This window comes from Amphiura filiformis, chromosome 17 (genome assembly GCF_039555335.1).
Source record: "Amphiura filiformis chromosome 17, Afil_fr2py, whole genome shotgun sequence".
Classification (NCBI taxonomy): domain Eukaryota; kingdom Metazoa; phylum Echinodermata; class Ophiuroidea; order Amphilepidida; family Amphiuridae; genus Amphiura; species Amphiura filiformis.
The window spans coordinates 43,235,040-43,261,876 of record NC_092644.1 but is presented as its reverse complement, the minus strand read 5'-3'; the positions used below and the strand labels follow the sequence as shown (position 1 = coordinate 43,261,876).

Here is a 26,837-nt window from a genome sequence, read left to right as displayed (position 1 = left end):
TTTAAACCATAGCGAGATATGGGCGACCAATCACAAGGCAGATCCATTTAAAGATGCATTACATCATGGCCAATTTTAGTTAGGCCCGAAATTGGCCTAACTCTCCATAGAGTCCCGTGTTAAAAATCTTAACCACAAGGCAAAGTCAGTAATCTACTTGGGAAGCTAACAAAGAGAGGGAGTAGGGTGACTGAAAAGATCAGATGTGAAAATATATCAATTGTGCACACATTAATTAAATCAGAGTTTTAAGCTTAAATACAATATCCAGAGTATGCACAATGGGCAAGTGGACTACGGGGTACTAGTCTAACTGACTATAAGCTAGCCAGACATACAATGTGAATTGTTATTCCATTTTGTCATTTTGGGGAATCCATGACTAGAATTCTTAGAATGGTTTGCTGACATGAAACAGTGTAAATAATGCATTTTGTAAACATTTTGGTCCATTTTCCAATATTCCAATAACAGTATTGATCGCAAGAGCAATACCCTCCTGCTACATGGTTAATTTCATTGTGATAATTTGCCTAGCTATAATTACTCATTTAATAATATTGCTTAGCAACCTGTAAAATGGCATCCATTGTTTCTAAGAATTAGATGAGTATGGACCATCTGGATGAATTTCATAATGAACATTTTCAGTGATCATCAGTACCTGTTAGTTACTCATAAATCAAAAGCATTAAAATTATTGTGATCTGTCAGCTTAGCTGGATGGACCACTTTTGTGTTTCAATGTGAATCATACATTTTTCAATAATAATCTCATAAATTATGTGTATTATAGTATGTGGTATTTGTTTTTGTGCTGCAATCACGGATACACACCTGAACATTTTTCATGGCACTGGGGATACTCAACCAGCTGTGGGAGTCAAATTTTTTAAATGCTTCAGACCTGTTTGTTTATACCTCAAATGGTTCCTTAAAAAAACAGGTCATCAATACATATTGATTGATTCATCTGATTGTAGAGAGAAGAAACATCAATTTGTCTTTCACTGATGAAAGGCTCAAATATACATGTAGATGAAAGTCCTGTTATATGTTCTGTCTTTATTAAACTTATATTTGTATTACATGTTTTTCCAGCAGAAACAATGATGTGCAGACCCAAGTGAGTCCATGATGGATGTTGATTCAGCCAATGAGGAGGTAGACCCACTGGCATCCAGTGGGATGTCTATCAGCTCATATGAAGATGGAGGGATGGGAAAGACTCGCAAGAAATCCAAGTCAACATTATCACGATTAAGGTGAGTAGTTATTCTAATTCTAAAGTAATCATTTTTTGTGTGTTGCAAATAATTAGAATTACAACAATCTGTTAAACTAGGAAATTCTGGTAGTTACAGGAATGTTAGTGTGAGAAATATATGTACAGTGTACACCCCTTCCCCATTAGCACCCTCCCACAAAGAGTGTTTTATAGTTATATTGCAGAAATTATTTGAGAGAATTATTGGAGAGTATCTTAGATGTTTTCTTACATCTTGGCATTGGTTTCAGTATGTTTTCTTTAAATTAAAAAAAAATGAAGTGAAACAGAGGTAAAAGACAGAATGTGTTTGGTGCCATTGTTTTATCAGACCTTTAATTTTTAGAAGCTCAATCGACTTGCTCCTAACTCTATTTAAGGAGAATTATTTATTGAGCTCCTTGTTCTTTCTTGTTCCTGTGATTATGATGCTGACAGTTTCTAATTGAACTCCTTGTTGAGTTCCTAGACAAGTCGAGGAGTGTAAAAAATAAAGCTCCATCAAATTCTAGATGAAGGCCTGATTTTATGTAATTTTGCTAATTTCTTGCTTGCTGCTGGTAATGCTAAAAACCACATTGAGGTTATTTGATGGGAAATGAAAATCATGCCCTGCGAGAGTTTACTCTCAAACCATAGAGATTTAATAAATCACCTGCTCTTAGTGTCATGTAAACAATTTCTGTGTTTTTTTCTTCCAGAAAACTGAAGAAACCAGAAGCTAATGGCCCCATTGGAAATTTCACTCCACACCCACCATCTGATAAATCAGCCTGGAACAGTCCAAGAACCGATGGCCAGTCACCAACCATCCCTAATGGTATTACTCACTCACCGGAAGAAATAGATCCATTTACTGGAGAAATCAAGAAATCTCGAAAAAAGAAGGATTTATTTACTTCAGCTGGTGATGAAGATCCAAGTCCAGGAAAAGATGATGATGATTCTGAAGAAAAGGTAGATCCATTCACAGGACAAGTCATTAGAACAAAGAAAAAACGAGATCCATTTACAATGGATGCTAGTGTTGATTTTGAAGGTGAACCAATTAAAGAGGATGAGACTGATGGTAAAGTGGATCCATTTACTGGTGCACAGGTTAGAACTAGGAAAGATCCTTTTACCGGTATGAATAGCGTTGATTTTGATAAACCAAATGAATCCGTACCCCATGAAATACAAAGAACATCAAAGGAGAAACAAAGAGATCGCTTTACTGCTATGAATAGCACAGATTTCAGCAGTGTAAATGATGATAAAGATGAACATGTACCTGGGCATGATAGAACAACTTCAAGGCAAAGAGACCGATTTACTGCAATGAATAGTATTGATTTTAACAGTCCTACCAATGATGAAAACACAGTGAATGGCGATGAATATACAAATACAATTCAATCTTCCATTTCATTAAAAAATGAGAAGACATTTGATTCTGCAAGTGAATTGAGTATCAACACCAAAAACACCAATGGACACTCACATGTTAGTGATGGGCAAATCAATATTGCAGATGATGAAACAGGTGAACAAGATGGTGAGATAAAGGAGCGTCGATTGACACCTGATGGCGCTGACAGTATTGAAGGTGTCATCACTGCTGAGCAAGAATCAAAAGTAGAATCATCTCTCAATTTATCAGATGGGAATGACCTGTTAAAATCATCAAGTACTGATTCATATGCAATCAAGTCATCTTTGCCACCACTCTCAAGACAGAGGAGGTTGTCTCCATTGCAGGAGCACTCATCGCAGGAACAATCTTCCCCAGAAAGGCAAAAACCACCTGAATACCAAAGCAATAAGAATATTAGTAATATATCACCACTGCTGAATAGGAAAATTGTAGATGAATATGGTGAAAGTATAGGAGAGAGGGAAGAAAGGAGAGTTGATGTGGTCAAAGACGGGAAAGATTGTGATGAAGACGGTAGAACTGAAATAAACACAACTGAAACTGAAATAGTAACTAATAAGGAACAGGCGGTGGACATAGAGGAAGACTCTGATTCAGATGATCTTGTCGTGATCCCCGGGCTCAACAAGAAACCATCTGATGTTGTCATCAATTCAAAGCCAAATACTGAAATGGAAGTTGCAGCAGCAACGAATAATGAACTGCTTCCAGTGGCAACTTCAACTCCTTCAAAGTTAGATGGAGTGTCTTCAATATCTGGGGCAACCCCTGTTGTGCCTGTCTTGGATCTTGAAGGGGTTGTCCGTAGTGATGAAGAGCAGGATGAGGTTATGGCAGAGTACAGAAAACATGTTGCTAAAAGCATTGATTCAGGAAATGAGGACGAAGACAATGCATCTGGTTCTGGCTCAGAATTGGAAGAAACTACCACTTTGAAAGCTAGTAACTGGGTTGCGCACAATTCTGGCGACAGCGAATCTGAAATCATTGTACGTAGAAAAAGTAGAACTAAAAACATTCCAGATATTATAGCATGTCCTGATGAATCGGGTGGAGAAAGTTCGAGCAATGTTACGAAAACGGGGAAATTGTCTCCAATTTTGTCAAAAAAACAACCACCGCCTCTGGAGGAGAATTTCTCATCTCTAGTGTTAAGGACATGTTATAGAAAAGACAATTTAGCGAGTTCAGTGGTTTTGTCAGAGCCTGTAATGAGGAGCAGAGAGGAGTTGTCGGATACAAATAGATCATTCTTGTCAACCGGAGCACTGCCCCAGATCAGCACAAAGAAAGCAAGAAACAGGTGAGATATGATTTAATTTTCCATTTCCTTTTATTGCAATATTACTATGCAGTCACATTTTAAGTCAAAAATTTTGAGCAATTTTTGCATACTGTTTTCAATAATTGCAGATACTTTAAGTTGCAATTCACTGTGTGTGACGCCAATGTGCATATTAGTCGTTGCATATTTAATTTCATGCTTTGTTTCCTGGTTATAAGCTGAGACGAAAATATTTTCATCTCAGGTTATAAGTACTACTATGAAAATTAATGTGGCATGCAAATTGCTACATTAATAGTATACTCCCAGTCAGTAAATCGCCCTGCCATCATGGGTTTATTTTATCTTCCTTCAAATTGTGAATTTTAAGAGTGTATTTTTTTGTATGCGTCAGCATTGGTGTCAGATATTGATTTTGCTGAGAGTAGCCGAACATTGTAATGTTCAAAAACAACAAATAGACCAACTTTCAATTAATCAATAAAATACAAAAAAATTAATGTTTGAAATCATTGTTAAGTCATTTGATTTTATCCAAAGACAAATTAAGCACACATAATTATATTTCAACTTCTGTCAGCTAATGGAGGGGGACATTTTTTGACTGTGAGTATACATCATATGATAATGAAGACTAATTAGGCACATAGGATAATGAAGACTAATTAGGCACATAGAATGTGTTCACTAATTGTTGGTGCAGACTTTTTTAACAATTTTTTTTTCATTTTAGATTATAATATTTTGTCAGTTGGGATAAATGTTCATTGTTTTTAATATAATTTGTATGAAATAAGGTGAAATATTTTTATTCAGAAAAACATAATCCTCCTTGGTACAAACATGTACCTTTAAAATGCTAATGTTTCTGCTACTAACACTGTATACAAGGCAGTCAACTCTTCAGAGTTACATGGCATGAGATATCGACAATTGTCGAACATGGGCGTACTGGGATGAATATATTGTTCACCAACTAAAATTGTTAATTGTTGACTGCTGATTTTTATTGCAAGAATCTAAAAAGTTGGGAGTTGGTAGGAACAAACAAATTTTTCTTAAACTATATTTTGACAATTAAGAAGATTTTACTATCTGGGCGTGAGAGTGTGGGAAAGTACCCAAATGTGTGAGACTTATGCCAATTACGTAGGAGTTGACAGCCCTGCTGCATTACATGTAGCTGACAAAGTAAAACACTAGAATTAGTTTATCCTATAATTACTTAGTTTTAATTATACATTCCCTTTCTATTTCTGACACTGTTGTGCATTTTCATTGCAGGAGTTTCTTGAGTGGAGGCATGAGAAACACAGGGTCTTTGCTTGGTAGGGATGAGTTGGAGAGATTCTTCCCTGATAGGAAACTACACATATTTATGGCTACCTGGAATATGTGTGAACTTAAGGTGAGTTATTCCTCTACTCTGAGGTTAGGGATAGGAGTTAGATGTACCCGGCACTCGGCAGGCAGACTTGTAAAGAGTCATGACTCAAGACTTGACTTTTCAAAAATGAAATTCGACTTGGATTTTCAAATTTTCCTCATAGAGATTGTACAGTGCCTCGAGTCATTTGACTTGACTCGACTCGAGATATTGCAAGAAATGACTCAACTCGACCATAAAATGACTCGTTACAACTGTGCGGCAGGGATGAGTAGTGAGTTCCTGTCTACCCTTGGGATTGAGATATCCTTACCCTATGCAAAATTGCATCCTTGATTTGTTTTGATAGTATGACTTTCATTAATTGCTGAAGAAATGTGATATAAATTTTATGTTTTATTGTTCAATAACATATCGGAGGAGTTAGTTGAGAAGGTCAAATTGGCCTGAAGTCGTGAGATCTTGATAATAGGTATGGAAATGCCAGAAAAAAAAGTAATAGAAAGTTATGGAATTCTTTTTTCAAAGAAAAGTGGGAATGCAAACTTTGTCAATTTAAAAGATAACCCCTCCCTAAATAAACAATAACTGCAACCAGTTACAAAGTTGAGAAATACAGTAGGAAGCAAAGTCACTTTGTGGAGGGTGGTTGGAGGCCAATTCTTAGTCTGTTGCCCTATCTTTAGATTGTAATTTTATGACCAATAAGGTCATTCAAAGTCATATAATATTTGAATTAAAATCTTTGGCAGTCATGATGAGTGAACAAACTTTTTTGTCTTTTGTTTTGATGCGTTTTATTAATGATATCTTATATTAGATCTTACCAGACAACTTGGAGGATTTACTACTACCAGAGCATTCAGAGTATGACATAATGCATGACATGTATGTTATTGGGACACAGGAGTCATCTGCTGATGGGTAAGAAATAGGACATTCCACAAAATGAAGGCGCTATGCCATTTTATAAGATACCAACCATTTAAGGCAAACATTGCTATCCGATCCCTTAACATGCCATAATTCATCAGAAAACAAATGAATGTCCGGAGCAAACATTAATTTTTGAAGTCAAAAACATCCATGAGCAATGCTAACATGTTTACAAATTAAACAATTTAAATTCAGGCATTATTAAAATCCCACCCAATCTAATAAACCAAATTGACATTTATAACAGTTAAATCATGGGTCTAGGACCAGGAGCACTTGGAAGCACTGGAATTTCCCCTACTGGTCAGTTCAACTCAGTTGGTACTGTTTTGGTTTTTTTAGCATTTAGCATTTTGAAATTTTTAACATTTTCAGAAAAAAATCTGACAGACCTATTCTACTTGTCAAGTCCGTCTGCCCATAGAACAGGGTTGGTTTTTGTTGCCTAAAAACCATATGCCAAAAAAGCTAGATTTCACCACTGAAAACTTATTTTCTAAAAATGTTCAGCTAAAATTAATAAATTTTGGCCCCAAAACGGCTGATTTTACTTAATTTTAGCACAACTAAAAAAATTGTCTCCAAAATGCAAATTCTGGGACGGTCGGGCCAGTAGAACAGGTTTTTTTTGGTAAAAAGTCAATAAAATGTTGAGCTTTTTTTGTCATCTGAGCACAAAATTTGTAGTTTTTAAACGCTACCCAATACTCACAATGTAATCTGTGCTATGTTTTCAGGTTTGAATGGGAGGCATCATTACAGGAAACATTAGGTCCATCTCATGTGTTATTACACTCAGCTACCCATGGGGTTTTAAGACTACTCATATTCATCAGAAGAGATCTCATCTGGTTCTGTTCACGTAAGTAAACTCATTAAGAGGTGGTACACCAGCTAACACTGTCAAAATTCATGCAACACAGAAGGTGCAATATTTGCTTGGCTTTGCTTGCCCAAATTTATTGCCTCATATTTTTTCATGGAGGTCATGGGGTCAAAATTGCTCATTTTAATTCTGAGCAAGTCTTCTGTCTACTCTTTCTCTCCCCCTTTTTGATTGGCCTCCCACTCCTATTGAAAAGTGATGGTTATGAATTAGAGGTTAGGTTAATAACTTTGCATCGGTTATTTGGAGGGCATTGTGAAAAATCTAAACATTTTGCCTTTGAAACGGAGGAATATACCGCAGGGCGGTAGCCCCTAGGGATATTCCGAGATCCAAAGCAAAATGTTTAGATTTTTCACAATGCCCGACATATTACCGATACAAAGTTATTAACCTCATTCATAACTGTCACTTTGATCTCTTCACTTTACAAAATAACACAAAATTTTCCTCAAAATATTGGATCCAACACATAATAATGATCAAATTGGATGCTTTACGCCAAATATTTATTGGTCTCGCTATGAGTTTAAAAATATTGGACTCGACTTCGTCTCATCCAATATTTTAAAACTCATAGCTCGACCAATAAATATGGGCTCAATCGATCCAATTTTATATCACAAAACGGCGCGTGCAGAGGTTACTAATATGTGATGCAATCAAGCAAAATGAGTCGGATATCGGAACTATTGATTTTGAGATATAACCAATACTAACTTCCTTTATATTTTATTGTCCTGAGCAACCTCTGGAACCATAAGTCTAATTATGATGGGGTTTTCAGCAAAATAAAGCTCCAAGAATGGCTCATATAAAGAGATTGAAAACTGAATTTTGATTTTGATCGACATCAGACTCATTTTGCTTCATCGCATCACATATTTACTTTTGAACAATTACGCATTTTGCGGTCAACTGTGAGATATAAATGACCTCGATTTGCGTTCCGGTTCTTACAAATAATAAAATATGATTGGATCACATGCATCGTGTATATTAATGAAGTTATGATTGGGTGATTAGTGCTGAAAAAGATTTCCACATATGCTTGATTTATTAAATAATATATTGTTATATTTAGTGGGCCATTGATTGGAACAAGAATTCTTAAACACAAGAGAGGTTTTGTGTGTAATTTCATTGGTTCCTGGCCATGTTTTATGAGCTGATATAACATGGCTTGAATGCAAAATGTCCATGACCTACTCCACACATGTTTTTAAACCAAGTAGGACAGAGGTGTGCAAGGTGACTGGTTGATTCAGTGTTATAATGAAATTGCCTGGGTAACGTCTGCATGGTAACTCATGCAATACCATTATCTTTGGTGTAACTGTAAAACAACACAACCATCAGCTACAACAGACTGAAGGCAATATCTTTATTCTTCAAGTGTGTATTTGGGAACATCTATGAAATTTGTGATATTGCCAGTACACACAATAATCTCAATATTTTGTTGTATTTATGTTCACAGCTGTTGAAGAAGACAAAGTGTCAACCAGAGCATTCTCTATGATCAAAACCAAGGTAAGCATAAATATATTATACAAATATTAACTGCCTATAATGAGTGTGATTGTCGAAATGTATTCACGAGGTGAAAGATGGATTGTTCCATTCTAGTAATGACCAATAGAATAGATTAATCACAGCATGATAGTTCAACCATTGCACAAATTTAAGACAGTTAATATTTATTTTATATTACTTGTACATAAATTCAAGAACATTCAAGAACAGTTTGTATTTTACAACACAACACCAAGTTCTGCTGTGGGTTAATTCACTTTATCCAGATTTATCCTGTAACTTAATTGGTGAGTCCATGAGGTAACGCACATGTAAATTGCGCTAAGGAGCGGTCTCTTCCCTGGCTTATTAGATATTTCGCAGCAGAAATGTCATTGTCAAGAACATTTCAAGAACAGTTTGTATTTTATAACACAATGCCAAGTTCTGCTGTGGGTTAATTCACTTTATCCAGATTTATCCTGTAACTTAATTGGTGAGTCCATGAGGTAACGCACATGTAAATTGCGCTAAGGAGCGGTCTCTTCCCTGGCTTATTAGATATTTCGCAGCAGAAATGTAATTGGGATGTTTAAAACTATCAAATTGCAGTGGTTGGCTATAAATATATAAAATGGTAATCAAACAATGAACTGTCTAGAATTAATGTACGAGTGATATAAATATTAATATCCTGAATAGTGTGCAATCTTTCCACTTTCATGTTCAGATTTTTATTTTCATCCCAAATCATTATAAAAATATATATATATATATATGCACGAATGGAAATACCCATCCGATCGTCTACCCAGGGTAAGGTTACCCAGGGTAACCTTACCCTGGGTAGACTCTATATTACTTTGTAAAAATCTGGATATATATCCGTGTGCTGTTTCTAACCATGCTAACCAGGGTATATGACGTATGACTTCTTGCCAACGTGTAATGTCTATAACAAATATACGCCTATGAACATTATACATCTTTTGCAGTGTCAACCCAGGGTGACCGTTTTAGACACATTGTCAACTTCAGGTAGTTAGTTTAGTGTGCTGGTCAACCTGGGGGTAGTCATGATGTACACATACATTTAAGTGAACTTGAAAGATGAATAATTGAACATAGTTGAAACCGGGAGTTGAAATGCTACATGTTGGTAAATTTCGATATGTGAAATTTAGGCGCTCAATATATATATTGTCAAAAATGTTACAGGTATACATGTATTATCCAACTTTCTATTACTCGGTACTGGTATATATTTATTTTATTCTTTATTTATCTTTTTAGTTTCTTTATAACATTCCAAACACCCATCACTTCTCACTCTTCATTCTGAACTTCCACGTGTTATCATGGTAATATGGATTAATAAAACTGTACATATTAAATAGTAAATACCAACTAGGACTACCGGTACACATACCACGGCCATGTAAACGCTACGGACATTCCGTGCTGTGTAAACACTGGAAACGCTGCATAATGTCATACTCATGAACTGATCATGCTGGTCGGGGGTTGCTTTGACCCTGTCATTGCAAACAACGGGCGTGTCACGCTGCATGCATCAATGATGATACTGTATGTTTTTTGAATGCCCAGTCCCATATAGCACATGAGCGCCGCATATCGGTATGAGACCAATTGATGTTCTAGTTGACATGTTGGTTATTTATTAATGTGCAAACTTGAATGAAATGTAGGCCTGCGCACACTCTACACATGTTCATCATTTCCATTTATTTCCATATGAAATAAATACATAATTACATACGGTAAATCAGGCAAAATTTGATTGTCAAAATACATCAAAAATTAGTTAAATAACTTAATTACAACAATTAACAAGACATGTTATGGAGGAGAAGGCTGGAAGGCCAAATAGCCCTGTAAAAAGCCTTCCCCTATGTCCTTATTTAACGGGAATTAAATGTATAATAACAGCTCTAGGGTGTACTATACATCGTAAGTCTATATCAAAGTCCCTATCACATTGTCTACCCAGGGTAAGGTTACCATGAGTAACCTTACCCTGGGTAGACGATCGGATGGGTATTTCCATTCGTGCATATATATATATATATATATAACAAGTATTGTTTTTCAGGTGACTAACTTTGGAATTAAAAGTGCTCAAACCCATTGGAGATGACATACCATTATAACGTACAGTCCAACCTCTTTCTTTTATTTGGCCATGATGTGACTAACATTGGCAGGATAAGTGAAAAATATGGATAAGTGAATTATGTGTAATTCTGCTTTGAAGTGTTAAATTTGGGACAACATACAATTATGGTTATGCATTATTAATAGATATGGCCTTCAAAGGTGTCAGAACATTAAAATTGTTAAAAAATTGTTAAAACCTAATACAACATATTAAAATTGTGTTTAATGAGCAGTCAAGTTAGCTCAATCGATAAGGCGTTCGACTATGGTGCGAGAGGTTGCGGGTTCGAACCCTGGTGGTGCCTAGTATGCTCTCATGGAAAAATTGAGTTAGATTGAAATTCCCCTGGACAAGGAACTCACTGCTAATTTGTCTCGGTGTAACCCGTACGAAACTCGGGGAGCTGATCCTGGTTGCGATGGTGATTTGTGGTATGTCTAGGGTGTGCGCTCTTGAAGCAGCAAAGTCCCTGAATTGTTGTTTAATGGTTTATGGAATGATATGTGGGTCCATAGTGGTCAGCGACAACCTGTAAAGTGTGCTGAGGCTTGTGGATCAACATCTAGGCGTTGTGCCCGTGTGTAGCGCACTATAAATCACTGCGCTTTAAAAAAAAAAAAAAACTGTGGTCCAGATAAGGGAGGTTGGATTGTACTTTGGCAGAAGTAGCTTATTTTGACAATTTGGTTCGCATCATCAGATATTGTTGTGATGTTCTTATCATTATGTATTGTAACATTTTCAGGGTGCAGTGGCAGCATCATTCACTTTCTTTGGGACATCATTTCTATTCATCAATGCTCATTTCACTTGTAAGTATCAATAAGGTTAATATTAGGCCCCCAAAAATAAATAGTTGTGTTGCCTCCGAAGGGTAAAATGGAGGTCGGACAGTCAGATTTTTTAAATCATTTTATTTTTCTAATCAGTTAAATCAATTAACCATTATTGAACCCTCCACAAGAGAAGTGTTAATATTACAAAAAGTCATGTTCTAAATTGTGTAGAATTGTAAATTTCAGTATTAATTTGCATTTTTAAAAATGTTACAAATGAAAAAAAAGAAAACTTTTCCTGAAAATCAAAATAAATTTTGCCAAATGATCCAGACTGTTCTCGGAGGGCAACATATAACATTAGCATAGAGTTCTGACTTACACTTGAATAATTTCACAAATGTGTGTGCAAGTCATACAATGTGCTATAAGTTTTTCTTGGTTGGGATGGTTGGTCAGATGAGAACAAGCAAATAATCTTTTTGGGAGCCTAATGTCCCAACTTACACTTGTGTATGTCAGTCCTGCAATATACTAAGCACACTTTGTGTAGGTGTTGCACCCACTCTGCATACGCCATTCTATATCAGTCCATGATATTAATATTTTCTTATACTTCGTCTAACAATTTTTTCAATTCAGCTGGTGATGAGAATATGAACGACAGACTGCAGGATTATGACAAAATATGCAAAGGTCTACATCTTCCTGTTAAAGTGGTTCCTACCAAGAGATTCAATGTACTTACCAGTAAGTGATCAAGTATATTTGGGTCTTTATTTGAGGCAAATTTTTAATTGCTTTGTAAACTTAAAGGAGTATTTCATGATCCTAGCATCCTCTTTTTATGACATTTTTTCAGTGGATATCCACGCAAAAAGCTTATTCCCAAAATTTCAGTTGATTCTGATTTTGCGTTTGTGAGTTATGCATGATTATGTGTATTACACTGCTCCATAGACAATGTGTTGTAATTTCATTTTGGTGTACCAGAACGTAATTCAAATTTCACAATATTTTTGCTCAACGAGTTAAGGGCTGGGGTATGAGCGACCTTGAAGTTCCGGTATCTGGAGAGGGGAAGCAATGAGTTACCCCAAATCACAGCGGCAGGTAGTGACTGGGCCGCCGAGTGCTAATATATATTTATTTTAGAACGTTCGTGTTTGTTTTAAATTTTGCGGCGTTTTTCCAAAATTTGATATTTTTGGTCATATTTCAAAAAGCGACATGCCAAAGACAACTCTTTGGGCACATAGTTTGTTATTGTTATTGCAGTTCTTTTCCACATACCCACGTTAACATTCGATTGGGTGATTTACTAATATTATATATTTTATGACTGCAATTTGGCGTTTTCAATGCGTTTTACACGTATCATGAAATTAACGCAAATATCTAGTCACGCTGCTTTTATAATTTTTACCTGATCGTCGGCTTTTGCAGGCAACAGAATGCAGATTGGCTCACGATAGATGTCGTATTCCTCTATGTGGTTCACTCATTGATAAAATGAGTTTGCATTCCTTGTAACAACACACACATTGCCGTCTGGAAACCGGGTCTGGTACTGATTTTGGGACAGCCAATAGACTTCAGCGCCGTATCAAATGTCATAAAAACCACACGACTGACGACTATGTGTTTATGTTTCCCATACGAAAGCTTGTGTCTACATCTATTACTATACTTCTTTGGAAACGTTGACCTTTGACCATTCTTTGTATAATGCCCTGATATGACCTTGATATGTTCGCTTGATTGGGTACGTTATAGCATCAATTTCATTGAGGTGTTAGCACTTGGTCAGTAGATAATACTTGCAGGGATACAATAGTTTAACATGGTGTGTGAGCATGGTGAAAGACTCATTATTGATTAGGCGCGGACATATTAAAGGCACAGGTCCTTTGCGTGTATAGCAGAAAATTATAATAGAATGTGTGAATAGAATGTTTGGAATTTTGCAACTAAAATACTAACTGCATTCTGCATTATGTATTTATTTATTTATTTAGGCCTATGCCTATTTATTTATTTACTGACTTATTTATTTATTTTATTTATTTGGTATATTAGTTAGTAGGCCTAGTTAGTAATATTCTATGATAGGCCTACGCCGGTTTATTATTGATTGTTGATAACTTGACAACTTGATTGATTGATCGATTGATTATTCACATTATATTCCTAGTTTATAGGCCAATTTGAATAACATCGTACATTAGATAAATAGACCTATCAGTATTGATTTATTCTATTCAGCAATATCAAGGATTACTATCAAACTTCTCATAGCTGATTGTCAGTTGGCTCAGTGGTAACGCAGTAGGTTTTACAACACCGAGGTCCCGGGTTCGATTCCCACCTCTGCCTATTTTTTGCAAGGCTGAGAAAAAATGAAATTTCTGGACTGCAAACTTATTTGGCGCGCGATCTGAGCTGGTCCTTTTCTGGTGGCTGTGTCTGTTACAGGCACACTCCCTCTGCATCCAAACCAGGTTCACGCTCATTAGACCTCCCTTAATCTGCATGAAATTTTTTGTACATAAACATAATATTATATATGTAGCCAGAGGTTGGCAGTGGTATAAAAATCTCAACTATTTTGGAGAAAAGAGGGGGATGCTCTGGATCACAATATGCCCTTTTCCATTGGGACGAAATTTTACAAATTGCCTAGTCAAAATGGCAGCCGATGTAAACATGGCTGTCGTTCTCATCGATTATTGGGACATTATAACTACAACATTGCATTTGCAATGCAAGTTCATGCAAAACTGTGATTTAAATGCTTTGAATGAAAATTGTTCTATAATGTGGCAATGAACAGGATGAAAGTTGAAATGTACAATAGGTTTTTTTCAAGCAATTATTATAGTTACTGGCTATCCCTTGATGCAAAAAAAAAAAAGAAGTTATTTCTGTCTGTTTGAGGAGGGTTCTTGCTCCAAATTGCAGCAAAGAACCTTCAGAGAATTAACCAGTCAGAAAAACACTGTTCAGAACTAATGCAAATGAATATGAATTACTTAAAATTAGCATTTCTATCATCTTATTTTTATGTTTTTAGCTGATGTGACCACCCGATTTGACTGTGTATTTTGGTGTGGCGACTTCAATTTCCGTCTAGTTGAATCCAGGAAGAAAGTGGAGACCTGGGCCAATCAGCTTCATGATGGAACCAAAACAGATTATAATATACTATTGGAACATGATCAACTCAGAAAATCAATGAACAAAAGTAAGTTATGAGCAAGACTTGCATACACGAGAGCACTGTGGCTTAACAGTTCTGCTCACGATCATGAGGTTATTATTTCAAGCCCTGCCAGGACCTTGTATCCTTGGCCAAGGTACTTTATCTCACTTGTCCCACTCCACCCAGGTGTACAATGGGGAGCTGTTAGGGGTATCATACCGGTGCCATCGTTGTTAGTGACCACATGGTGTGATATGGCTGCAGAATAAATATAAAGTGTTTTGAACAAATTGGAAAGGGGCTACAAAAATGTTTGACATTTAATTTTCTCTATTTATTTTACATGTATCAAACACACAAGTGCAGCTGGTGCACACATGTGTAGCACACTCCTTCCACACTCATGTCACGCATACACACGCCCACAATCACATGCAATGCAGCAGAAAGTCTTGACTTTGATTTCTTGTAACAAATTAATAAGTAAGAAATGACTAGACTCAGTACACGGTCGATCTTACCGTTTCCGATGTTGATTAAGATACTTCTTGCATCGATCCCGAGATGCGGAAAAACCAATAGTCATTTTGTCCCACATAAATGAATAAATAACAAAAACCCCGATCCCCGGTGGACTCACCCAAAAGGTGACGTCACACCATATGATCGTCCCTTATCCTCCTTGGTCTCCGACTGACACAGACGTGCCTATCGATTGTTCATAGCACGGTGTATCAATTTCTCGACCAAGGCGAGATATACGGTTGTAGTTTCACACCTTAGGTAAAACCAAACCGGTATTGTTCGGCTGAGGATAGTTTTGACGGCATTTTCTGGCGAAAAAGTGACAAAAAGCGATCCAAAACTTAGCTACATATCGTGCCTCCGTTTATATACGGGACACACGAGCAATTCAAAATGGCCGCTCGTTGACGCCATTCATTTTATTTCCCACGTAAAACAACCATTGCAGCCTGTAAGTTACAATAGATGTTTGTACATACACATTGTATTTCATGTACGGTAGGTTATTGTTGCTATGTTAGGGTGATTACTCTATCGTTATGTCTTCATTACCGTCCAATAAAGTCGAGTTAATCAGATATTCATACGGTGGGGATTGGTAGGGACCCGTCTGACATTTTAGTAATAAAGTTAGCCAGTCCTTACTTTACCACTAACGTTAGCGACCAGCCTCCGTGCTCAGGTTTGCTTACTGGGCTTGAGTCGCGTGTTGGGGGGGTAGTGCCCCCCCTCCCTTTCTCCTCGCCGCCTCGGCCCTGTCGGGCTTGCCCTTCCCTGGTGACGGAGCGGGACCCACACCGCTCTGTTTCACCCACAGGAGTGCTCACGATCTTCTAGATGTCTTTCTTTTGCTTAGGACTCTCCGAGTTCCAGCTTGACGATTTGGATAGGCTCCGTCATCGCCATAAGACGAAGAAGAAATCTACCAAGGGCACTGGTAAGGTCGACACGGTGGATTCTGCTGTGACAGCCCCTATGGGTCATGGCAGGTCTGCTTAAGGGGCTCCGGTCCCCGGACAAGCAGGCGGTTCCTTCGAGGGACTGCTAAGCGGCGTCCAAAGGCTCAGCAGCCAGCGAAAGCACTGACTATACGTCGGAGCAAAGTAGCAGGCAGCAGAGCGGGAACCACCAGCGAAAACCCTAGCGGGTTTTGCAGCAGGAGGATACCAGTCGACACGGTAGATTCTGCTGTGACAGCCCCTATGGGTCATGGCAGGTCTGCTTAAGGGGCTCCGGTCCCGGACAAGCAGGCGGTTCCTTCGGGACTGCTAGCGGCGTCCAAAGGCTCAGCAGCCAGCGAAAGCACTGACTATACGTCGGAGCAAAGTAGCAGGCAGCAGAGCGGTAACCACCAGCGAAAACCCTAGCGGGTTTGTAGCAGGAGGATACCAGTCCTCTAGCGAAAATCCTCACGGGTTTTTAGCAGGAGGACACCCGTCTGTTGCAGGCATATCTACAGGCTCAAACAGCCACAGTAGTAGCCAGCGACGGGCAGCATGCAAGGGTACCCGGGCTTGCCTGGGTTGAACCCTAGCATGCATGGGTTCAGCAGAGCGATACCGCTGCTAACGCTGTGGGTGTAGTCTTAGCAGAACCAACTGGGGTTGTCACACGGCAGCGTTCCATGGCGGGACCGCCGAGTGATACCCTGGGCCCTAGAATAGCTGCTGGCTGTCCACAGGGACTGGCTGGCGATTATTCAGGGGTTGGGCTCGCAGTCTCTCTCGGGACAGCGACCCAGGTGCATTCGGTGGCAGCTACAAAGGCGAGCTACGGCTTGACTTCAGTGGTAGCCGCTATGCACCCGCCCATAGCTGCCGTGAGTGGTCCGCCACACACAGCGACCTTGGGCGAAGCTCTAGAGGGTACAGTAAGTAGCTGGAACAGCCTAGCTGATCAACAACCCACTTATGTCCTCGAGAGCCAGCGGGCGTGGGTGATCCATTACCGTCAATGGGTCAATTACCCTCTCTTGATCGATCACTGTCAAATCAACAGGGCATAGCTCCATTGATTGGCGCTGCCTATTCAGGTGGCGAGGTGATTGATCGGGGGTATGCACGCTCAGCTACCCGTGGTACTAGGCAAGCTCCCTCTAGCCAAGGGACAGCCGGTATAGCGGGGTACCCATACACACGGCTTGATCCCCTTGCGGGGAACGCAGTGAGGCATGGGTACAGTGGTACACAGCCGGGAGCCCTCACGGGCACCTACGCTAGTACCACGCCGGTACCACGCCAGCACACAGCTTGATCCCCCAAACAGGGAACGCAGTGTGGCGAGGGTACAGCGGTCCACAGTTGGGAACCCTCACGGGTACCCACGCTGATACCGCACCGGTACCGCAGCACCGCTTTAGTCGCCACAGTCTCTGTGGCAACAAGGGGAGGCGGTGCTGGTACTGCAGTACCATGGGGTTACCCTGGTGGCGGATCCTTTCAGGGTCAGCTGCCGGCGGGTATGCCCGTGGTACCCGCCGCAGGGTGTTTCTTCCACGGCCCAGCACCGTGGCAAGTGTCGCCTAGCGATGGCCACGCAGTACCAACATCAGCTGTTGACCAGGCCAGCCGGCATGGGGCTAACCCAGATCTTGATCAGGGTAGGCCCGTGCTGCTAAGCGCTAGGACGACGGCTGCGAGAGCATGCGGACCCAGTGGTGCCATGGCGGATACCTCAGGGTCTTGCGGAGTACTCCCTCTTCTGCTGGCAGGTAGTCGGCGAGCCACACAGTGGTTATGCCTTCTTACCCGCTTTCAGATGCCCGTCCTCAGTTACCGTCATCATCGGAGCATGATACGGATACTGTGGCGCGAGGAAAGGAGTCGGAAGCTGAGTCCGGTAGTGACATCACTACAGTCTCCTTCCCCGCTGCCCCGCGAGGGGAGCAACAGCACTGATCTTCCTCCGGACACCCCCTAAGGGGAGTCCATGGAGGAGGACCAGGGATCCTTTCAGTAGGATGCTCAGCTGCTGCTTCCTCACAGGGGACGCCTGCACTCTCATTCCGGCAAACCTCACGGGTAGATATCGTGGGGCTGTCGAGCTCAGTAGAGCTATGGCGCCGCGTGCTTGCACGCTTCCTCTGCGTGTAACGCGGGAGGACCACGGGACCTACCTGAGGGGATCCGGGAGGGACCCAGATGTCGTCAGGCGTATCACGCTCAGACAACATCTGAGCTCTTCCATGAGGTGAGCCTATTAGCGGTGCTAACAGCTAGCCTCAACGAGAGCTCCATGGGCCTAGCCCATAGGGTGTCCACTCAGCGCCCGGGGGAGGGGCCTGCCACTCCAATCGCTCAGCGATGGAAAGGCAGGGTCCTTTTCTCTTTGGATGCTTCTGCGCCACGGTGGAGGACCGTGCAAAGAAGCTACCAACGGAGCACTCTGAAGAGGTCGGAAACTGCCCTTACCATGGGTAGGAGCTCCGACTTCAGCAGGCCGTGCACCACCAACAGTACCCGAGCCCACTACCTCTGCAGCACCCATTTCTGGGAGGCGCAAGGGTAGCACAGGAACAGCTGGCAAGCCCGAAGAAGAGCAAGCGCTCTTCCAAGGGAAGCTAGGCAGAGCATTCCTGGGGGCTCAGCGGTTTTTCCACAGGGGATCTCCCAGTGGCGACCGCTTATGGCTTTCACCCAGAGGTGGGAAACCATCTCTTTGGCGCCTGGGTATGGTCAGTGGTGAGTGGGGGTTACAGACTGGCAACCCAGTCTCCCCACATTCATCTGCACATTTCAGAGGTCCACAGTAGTGCCGTCAGACGGCCCCCAGCGTCGGGCACTACTGACAGGGATCACGGCGGCCGCCGAAGCAGGCGATTGTCCCAGTCTACCCCCCGTTCTACGGGTGATCTTGGAGCCATTGGCTCCAAGGAAGACCGGCGACGGGAGCCCCATCCGGAACCGCAGGCTGTTGAACACGTTCTTCAGGCCCAAGAGGTTCAGAATGGGGACTCTCGCCTCGGTGCTAGCCTGCTCCATCAGGGGCATGGGAACAGCATCGCTAGATCTCTCGGACGCCTATCTGCATATGCCAATTGCCTCTCAAGATCGGAGGCATCTGCGCTTCTAGGTACAGGATCAAAATTACCAGTTTTGATACCGGCCATCCGGCCTGTCCATCTCTCCCAGGGTGTTAACACTCTTGGTCAGAGCGGTGGCAGCGTACCTGAAGCACAGGGGTGTCAACATCAGTTGCTACCTGGACGTTTGGCTCATATACGGACGCACTCCACTGAAGACTACGGGTCTCATGGGGTTGATAGTCCGTAGGGTGCGGGACCCTGGATTTTTTGATCAGCTCAAAAAAGTCCAGCGTGGTCCTGACGCAGTCACCACTATTTGTAGGGGCCCAGATCACCCTCACGGAGGGGTTCGCGGTGCTCTCACCCGAGCGGGTGACGAACATGGTGCGGTGTGCCTGACTCTTGGCGAGTCTCGGGCAAAACCCGCTGTGGCATGGATGAAGGTGGTAGGCCTAATGGCCAGTATGGTAGACCTCGTACTGTACTGCCGTTTCTCGTTAGGCTTACCCAACTACACCTTCTAGCCTGCTTGAAGGCCCAGTCGTCACCCAACATCCCTCGCGGTTCCGTTGTCGGCGATCGCGCGAGAGGAACTCTGGTGGTGGACCCATCAGCCCAATTTGACCCAGGGTGTCAGGTTTCCTGCACCCCGGTATGTCACGTAGTGAGCGACCATAAGCGTCAAAAGCGGGGCTGGGGGTCCACATCCACGGAGACTCCGTCTCGGGCCTATGGGGGCCATAGAGACAGAGTTTCACATCAACCTCCCTCGCTTACGAGGAGGTGATCGTGGAATCACATACCGTTGTCCTGACGGATAACACAACCGTGGTAGCCTACCCCAACAGACAAGGGACTCCGGGCCACCACGATTGAGCCTGCATGCACGACACCTGATAGGGTGGTGCAAGTTCAGGCAGATTACGATGAGAGCGATACACATCGCGGGCGTCACCAGCATCCTCGCGCACAATCTGTCACGAGGAAGGGTGTCGGGACCAGCAGAATGGTCCCTTGCTCCGCAGGTCGCTCAGGCGATCTTCAAGGGATGTACCACCCCTCGAAAGATCTGGTCGCATCTCATCGCAATCATCCCCTACCGGTGTACTGCTCAAGGGTCACGGACCCCCAAGCATTCACCGTGGACGCTCTGTCCATAGACTGGGGAGGGATGACAGCTTATGCAGTCCCTCCGATCTCACTACTCATGAGGGTGGTGGCCAAGATCGGGTGGGAAGACTGCATTGTCATTCTGCTAGCGGCAAGGCCGCTGGCACTCCCAGTACCAGATCTACTCCGGATGCCCGGGCGGAGGTACCAGTCTATCACTAGAGCACCTGCAGTTAGCTGCATGGCCCTTACCAGGGAACGCGCAGCGGAGGGATACTTTTCATCAGAAGCCGTTTTTCTCATCGCCGGGGCTAGGCGGAAGTCTACCCTCCGCACGTATAGCCAGAGTCTGGCTCCATACTACGCTTGGTGCAATGAGACAAATAGCTCTCCGCTTAGAACCTCTGTGCTGCTAGTTCGGAGTTTCTGACAGAAAAGTTCCAAGCAAGACTTCAGCGGGCCACTGGGGCCAGCTATAAGTCAGCTGTCCTCTCCATTCACCGAGGTTTCGAGGCGGTCGACTATCATAGCCGATGGTTACCTTATTAGTCTACGCCTCGACGGTATGTTCAACGAGTGTCTACCAAAAAGGAAAGTGATTCTCCTAAGGGATCCCAACACAGTCTTAGATTACTTTAAGGGTCACCCTTTTGACCTTCCGTCAAAGCGATGCTTAAATACGTAACTCTCAAGATGGCTTTCCGGTTTGGCGTTGGCTTCGGGACGGCGGTGCTGAGTTGCACACGGTCTCGAGGTTAGCTTCTGTGTTCACAAACACTGGAGCGACACTGTTTCGGCGCTCTGTTCTCGTGACTACGAACGGGCGCGGTGCATACCGACATTCGTCCCTCTCCAATCCCCAGGGTTGGGCAAGGTTCGGCTGAAGCCAAAGATAGGCTGGGGTGTCCGATAAGGCGCTGCAGCACTATTTCTTCCGAACACAAGCCTTGCGAGGGACCCACGACCGCATTCATCACCCTTACAGAGCCTTTCGGTCCAGCCGCTGTCGCAATGGCTGGTCCAGGTGTTGGTGGGGTCCGGGGGATCGCGAAGGTTTCGCGTCCCATGACCCACTCGACACCAGCTATCTCATCATCTTGGGTATACCGTTCGGTTGTCCCTTGAGGAGATCTAGCAGGCGGTGTCCCGGAAGCCACCTTCGCCCTTCTCTACGATACTTCCGTTTACGTTAGTAATCAGAGACGGGCGGAGGTTTACCGGGACATTGTTCGGGCGATCATAATACGGTGGTGTACGGGTACCAGGTTTTCAGACTATACAGAATACTCAGCATGGTAAAAACCAGTGTCGCTATTCTTAACCACCAAACTTATTAAGTAAGGAGGTTTATGTCTGTGATCGCGTGGTCTTTTTGTTTCCCGACCGTTGGGGAAAATATTTTCTGACCTCGCGAAAACCATCGTTACCGCTCCCGATCCCTGATCAGATGCTGACCAATCTTGTACCTCCATCCGTCGGTTACTTGCTAGATCGATCTTTCAGATGTTGATGCAAGAAGTATCTTAATCAACATCGGAACGGTAAGATCGACCGGTGTACTGAGTCTAGTCCCAAACAAAAATGTTTGGTAGACTCATAACGTGCGATCTTACCTTTCCGATGTTGATTATCCCGGACCCCGGCCACCCCCTACAAGTTTGGTCCGAGTAGGGGATCCCAAGTCGGATAAGGGGCGATCATATGGTGTGACGTCACCTTTTGGGTGAGTCCACCGGGGATCGGGGTTTTTGTTATTTATTCATTTATGTGGGACAAAATGACTATTGGTTTTTCCGCATCTCGGGATCGATGCAAGAAGTATCTTAATCAACATCGGAAAGGTAAGATCGCACGGTTATGAGTCTACCAAACATTTTTGTTTGGGACTAGTTCCTATGAACATAAGTAACTTGTCACATTTCCTGCAGCAATCTACAATAAATTCAGCATGTCTGTATTTTCTTCAATTAAATAACTATTTTTCAGTTTGCAGGGCTTATATAGTGATAAAACGATATCTCATGATCAGTTATGTCTTTTTACTCCCATTACAGATGAAATCTTCAAAGGGTTTAAGGAAGGAGCAATAGAATTCATACCCACATATAAATTTGATATCGGTGATGATATATATGATACATCGGAAAAGAAGAGGGTGCCTTCATATACTGTAAGTTGGCATTTTGTGTTATTGCATTTCACTGGCTTTATTTTATGGGACTAATTATGGTATTAATTAATGTAAAGTAACAATAGTAGGCATAATTTTACATCTGTAGTGTGATAAATGCTGGTGAATAAATGAAGATTACGATATTTATCTGGTTGATTAGAATATTAGTTATGTGTGAACTTTTGGCTGGTCAGCTTTGTTTCACCTATATCTACCAGTTGGAGGGAGCCCCATTTGGAACCCTGTCTATGGTGGTATATGTGGGTAAAACCCTGGTACAGCCCTGGTAAAGCCCAGGTACCACCTTGCTACAGCCTCGCTCCACCCTAACATAAACGCCTCAATGATGCTGCTGACTTCCATAGTAAAGACTTTATATTAGAGCCCTGCAGGGCATTAAAGCAGGGTTAAATATAATATTTTATGACTCCACAAAATATATCAGTGAGTAAATTGTTAAGTTAGAGGCTGGAAATCTAAAGCAAACCATAAAAGATAATTTCATGACGACAGCTGGGGCATCTTCCTCAGGTTTTACGGGGACACCGTGTAGTGAGAAGACAATTTCGTCTACTGTATTGCTCAGCTTCTTCATCTCAGTTTTGTAGTTAAGTTTTCTCCTTTCTCACCTTGTTAAGTTCTTATTGGAGTGTAGTCATCTCTGTCTTGGTATCTTTTGTATCCATGGAAACAGATTCATAAACACTCTGTTTGATTTCAGGCTGTAGTATTTCTGTGAGCTTTTAGTCAGAGCCTTGGATACTGCATCCACAAGAGGGTTGAAATCTCTGGCGTTAATAGCATAGCAGACACAACGGATGAAACAAGTGGCTGTAGTAGATTGGTATCAGAGAGAACTTGTTTGACTGATTCTCACATTTCACCGGCGACTTTATGCTCAAAATCTCGCCATCTAATGCATTATCTGTATTTCCCAGGCTGGTATTGATCATGGAATCAATTAGTAGGGGTGCTGAATTTGTCTCTTCGGTAATGATGGTGGAATCAAGCAAATTTGGCTTAGATTTCTTCCGGGACTGCTTGGATCTGGTCATCATAATTGATCTAGATGCTTCCTGGTGGCTTTGATGCAAAGATTATCAGACTATCAGAAGAAGGTATAATGGAGATTGAAAGTTGAATTTTGATGTGATTTTCGGAGCTCAAATCATTCGATCACATCTCTTGGTCAGTGTTTTTTAAAAATTTACACATACCACCATACCTTTCTTTCCCTGATTGATTTGACTGTTTGTACATGTTTCAGTAGAGGATCAGTATTTCGACACCCATTTGGCCTCTGGTTGGAGGATTTTCCCCTGGATGCTCCCTCAATTGCAGATCACAGAGGAAAAGGGATCTATGAGCACATTTAATAGTGCTGCATTGCATCCTATGTAATACAATCATATGGTTGCATTTGTAGACATTTGAAATATGGAGCAAATTATGATTGTCTTGATTATAGATTGTCAAAACTAAATGATTGATCAATATTTTGGATTTGAATTGCACTATGTAGTTGTTGATGTTTTCATTTCAGGATCGAATTCTATTCAAGAGTAGAAAGAAGAGTGATGTAGCAATACTTGATTATACATCAATCAATGACATCAAGGCATCTGATCACAGACCTGTGTGTGGAGTGTACCAAGTCAGCATCAGACCTGGCAAAGAAGAGTGAGTTTATACCTTTGTTCATATGGACAGTTTTCTTTAGACTTGAGCTTCAAGTTATCTTACATCAATGCTATAGTTGATCTAATCAAATTAGACATTTATGTTATTTTATAAAGCTCACCAGGTGCTTGGTCTTGGCTCCATTAACATCATTTACTACAAATCAACAGGCTGTATTTTATTTATTTATTTATTATTTAACCTGGGGTGACCAATCAATGCACTGGCACTGTTCTCCCTTGGTTCCCAGGTAAATGGTATCAAAATGATTGGTACCTATAGGTTTTGGTGTTTATTGAAAAGCCTGCTTCATTCCAAATGCAATACAATATTGTCTCAAAATAATCAGAATTTATAGTTTTGTGACCTACCAATCTACCAACTTCATGTGGATGTTATGTTGTATATTGATGTGTCAGTCTTGTCCATAATCAGTGGAAACTGATGGGTACTAATCATTTTGATACAACCTGTAGATTGCTACTGTAAGCATGGATTTGCAAGTAATGTCAGGTTAGAACTTATTACCCACAGAAGCTTGTTTTTGTTGTTGAAAGGGATTCAATCATCTTTCACCGTTGTTCATTACCGTTTAATAACTTGCGTCTGTGTGGTTTACTTCACTCAGACAGCTACGGGCCTCGCGAAGTAAACCACGCAGACGACGTGGACGCATTATTGGTAGACGGTGATGAACTATGTGGGAAACATGAACAAATCCATAAATGAAAATCAAGACCTTTATAAAGTCCAACCTCAGTTATTCAGCCATGATGGGACCAAGCACTGGCCGGTTACGTGAAAACCTGGATAAACAACTTATTTTGGCAACCAGCAGACGACAACCTCTAAATTCCCTCCATTTGATTCAGGGATCTCATATTTCATTGAACTTCAATTCAAACACCAGGCTTATACCCTAGTCAAAAATATATTACCTTTCCAGAGGGGCTGGTTATTTTGAACGGGAACCATACCGTCCAGCAGATTTTATTTCTTTAATGTTGATTGAGAGGGTGTTAATATTACCTTTGAAACTCTAGTTTAACTAATAATGTGTACACATCAAAATAAAGTTCTTGTTCTTTGTTTGTTTTACAGCATGGCATTAGGTGGAGGTCAATTCAGCAGGGAAGTGTTTATTGAAGGTAATAAGAGGCGAGCAGCTCGTGCTGGGATATCAGACAAAATACACTCACAAAAGGATAGCTCTGTGTGTTCTATCATGTAAACAATTCCAATGCATAAGCACATTGCCTGCAAGTGGTATGTAACACTTTGCTGTGGAATGGGTTAAATATCAGAAGAACCTGCCGATTTTTGGTAACAATTTCTAGTAAATTATTATCGGCAAAATATCTAATTCCTGATCATGAGAGGACAGATCTTCTTCATACTGTTGCGTCAGCATACTTTTTGTGGAATAACAAAATCGGTCAATCGACCTACATCAGTGAACCGTGACCTTGCCAAGCGATGATCATATATGAAGACTGTGATTTGTCAATTCTCAAAAGCTGTGCTTGCTCAGTAAGCATGTGGTCTTTGCGTAATACGCTCGATGCAAATACATGTGCGTACCCAAGTTGGCTCTCATAACCGAGAATTAGATATTTTGCCCATTGTAATCGAAATGTCAGGCCTGTAAATAATAGCAGCCTGAGTGGTTAGTGTACAGCCCTGAGCGCAAATCCTATTCTCTCGGTCAGGGTTGTTCCATCTATTGCACTTGCCCATTTCACATCTCTGTCAAAGGGAACACCCTATTGAAATCCATATTGGTTTGAATAGGGCCTATCAGTTCCAGTCAATTTTCTCTACATTGAAAATACTAATTTTCTTTATCTTGTGTAATTATTGGAGGTTGATTCCCGTGATAAAAGTTAACTCTCTTCCCGCGGGTGTCGACTGCAGACGACATGTTTCAAAAAAGTTTTAAAAATTCAAAAATTTCAGAAATGTAAATTTTCATGACCATATTTGGAATCAGCATGAAAAATACATTAACATGAGTACAAACAAGCCTAGTATTGGTTCAGTAGTTCTTAAGATAGCTCTTGATATTTTGAGAAAATATTTCAAAACTTTTTCCGTTGAAGCGCAGGGATTGTTTCACAAACAATTATTCAGTTTATGGCATTTTTGCGATTTCCCATATTCAATGGGTATACTGTTGCCTTCATGTCAGAGGGTGTGAGGTGGAGCCAATGAGTGTGATGAAGCAACAGCACCAGTAACATCATGCAGACCAAGAGAATTCAAGTTTTATCAATCCCAGGGCCAATCAGTATATGGTTCAACATATGGGTGTGTGTTCCCCATGCATGTAAAATGCTTATTTACATTCTATTTGACTTAACAAATTATATGAACAATGTATGATGCATTCAATCATTTTACATGAACTGGCAGCAACATGCATGCAAAACATCAAACTAAAGATATACTGGACCTAAGTAAGAATTTTTAGACAAG

General features: G+C 41.4%; 1 protein-coding gene across 1 annotated transcript; it reads left to right on the top strand.

The window, feature by feature from the left end:
• Positions 1–1,105: 1,105 nt before the first annotated feature.
• Positions 1,106–26,837, top strand: LOC140137838 (uncharacterized). Its single transcript, XM_072159628.1, has 12 exons — positions 1,106–1,265; positions 1,969–3,987; positions 5,254–5,377; positions 6,177–6,280; positions 7,030–7,154; positions 8,659–8,711; positions 11,618–11,684; positions 12,291–12,398; positions 14,722–14,892; positions 22,564–22,679; positions 24,226–24,362; positions 25,464–26,837. The coding sequence occupies exons 1-12, from the start codon at positions 1,135–1,137 to the stop codon at positions 25,591–25,593; spliced, it is 3,285 nt and encodes a 1,094-aa protein (XP_072015729.1). The 5' UTR covers positions 1,106–1,134; the 3' UTR covers positions 25,594–26,837.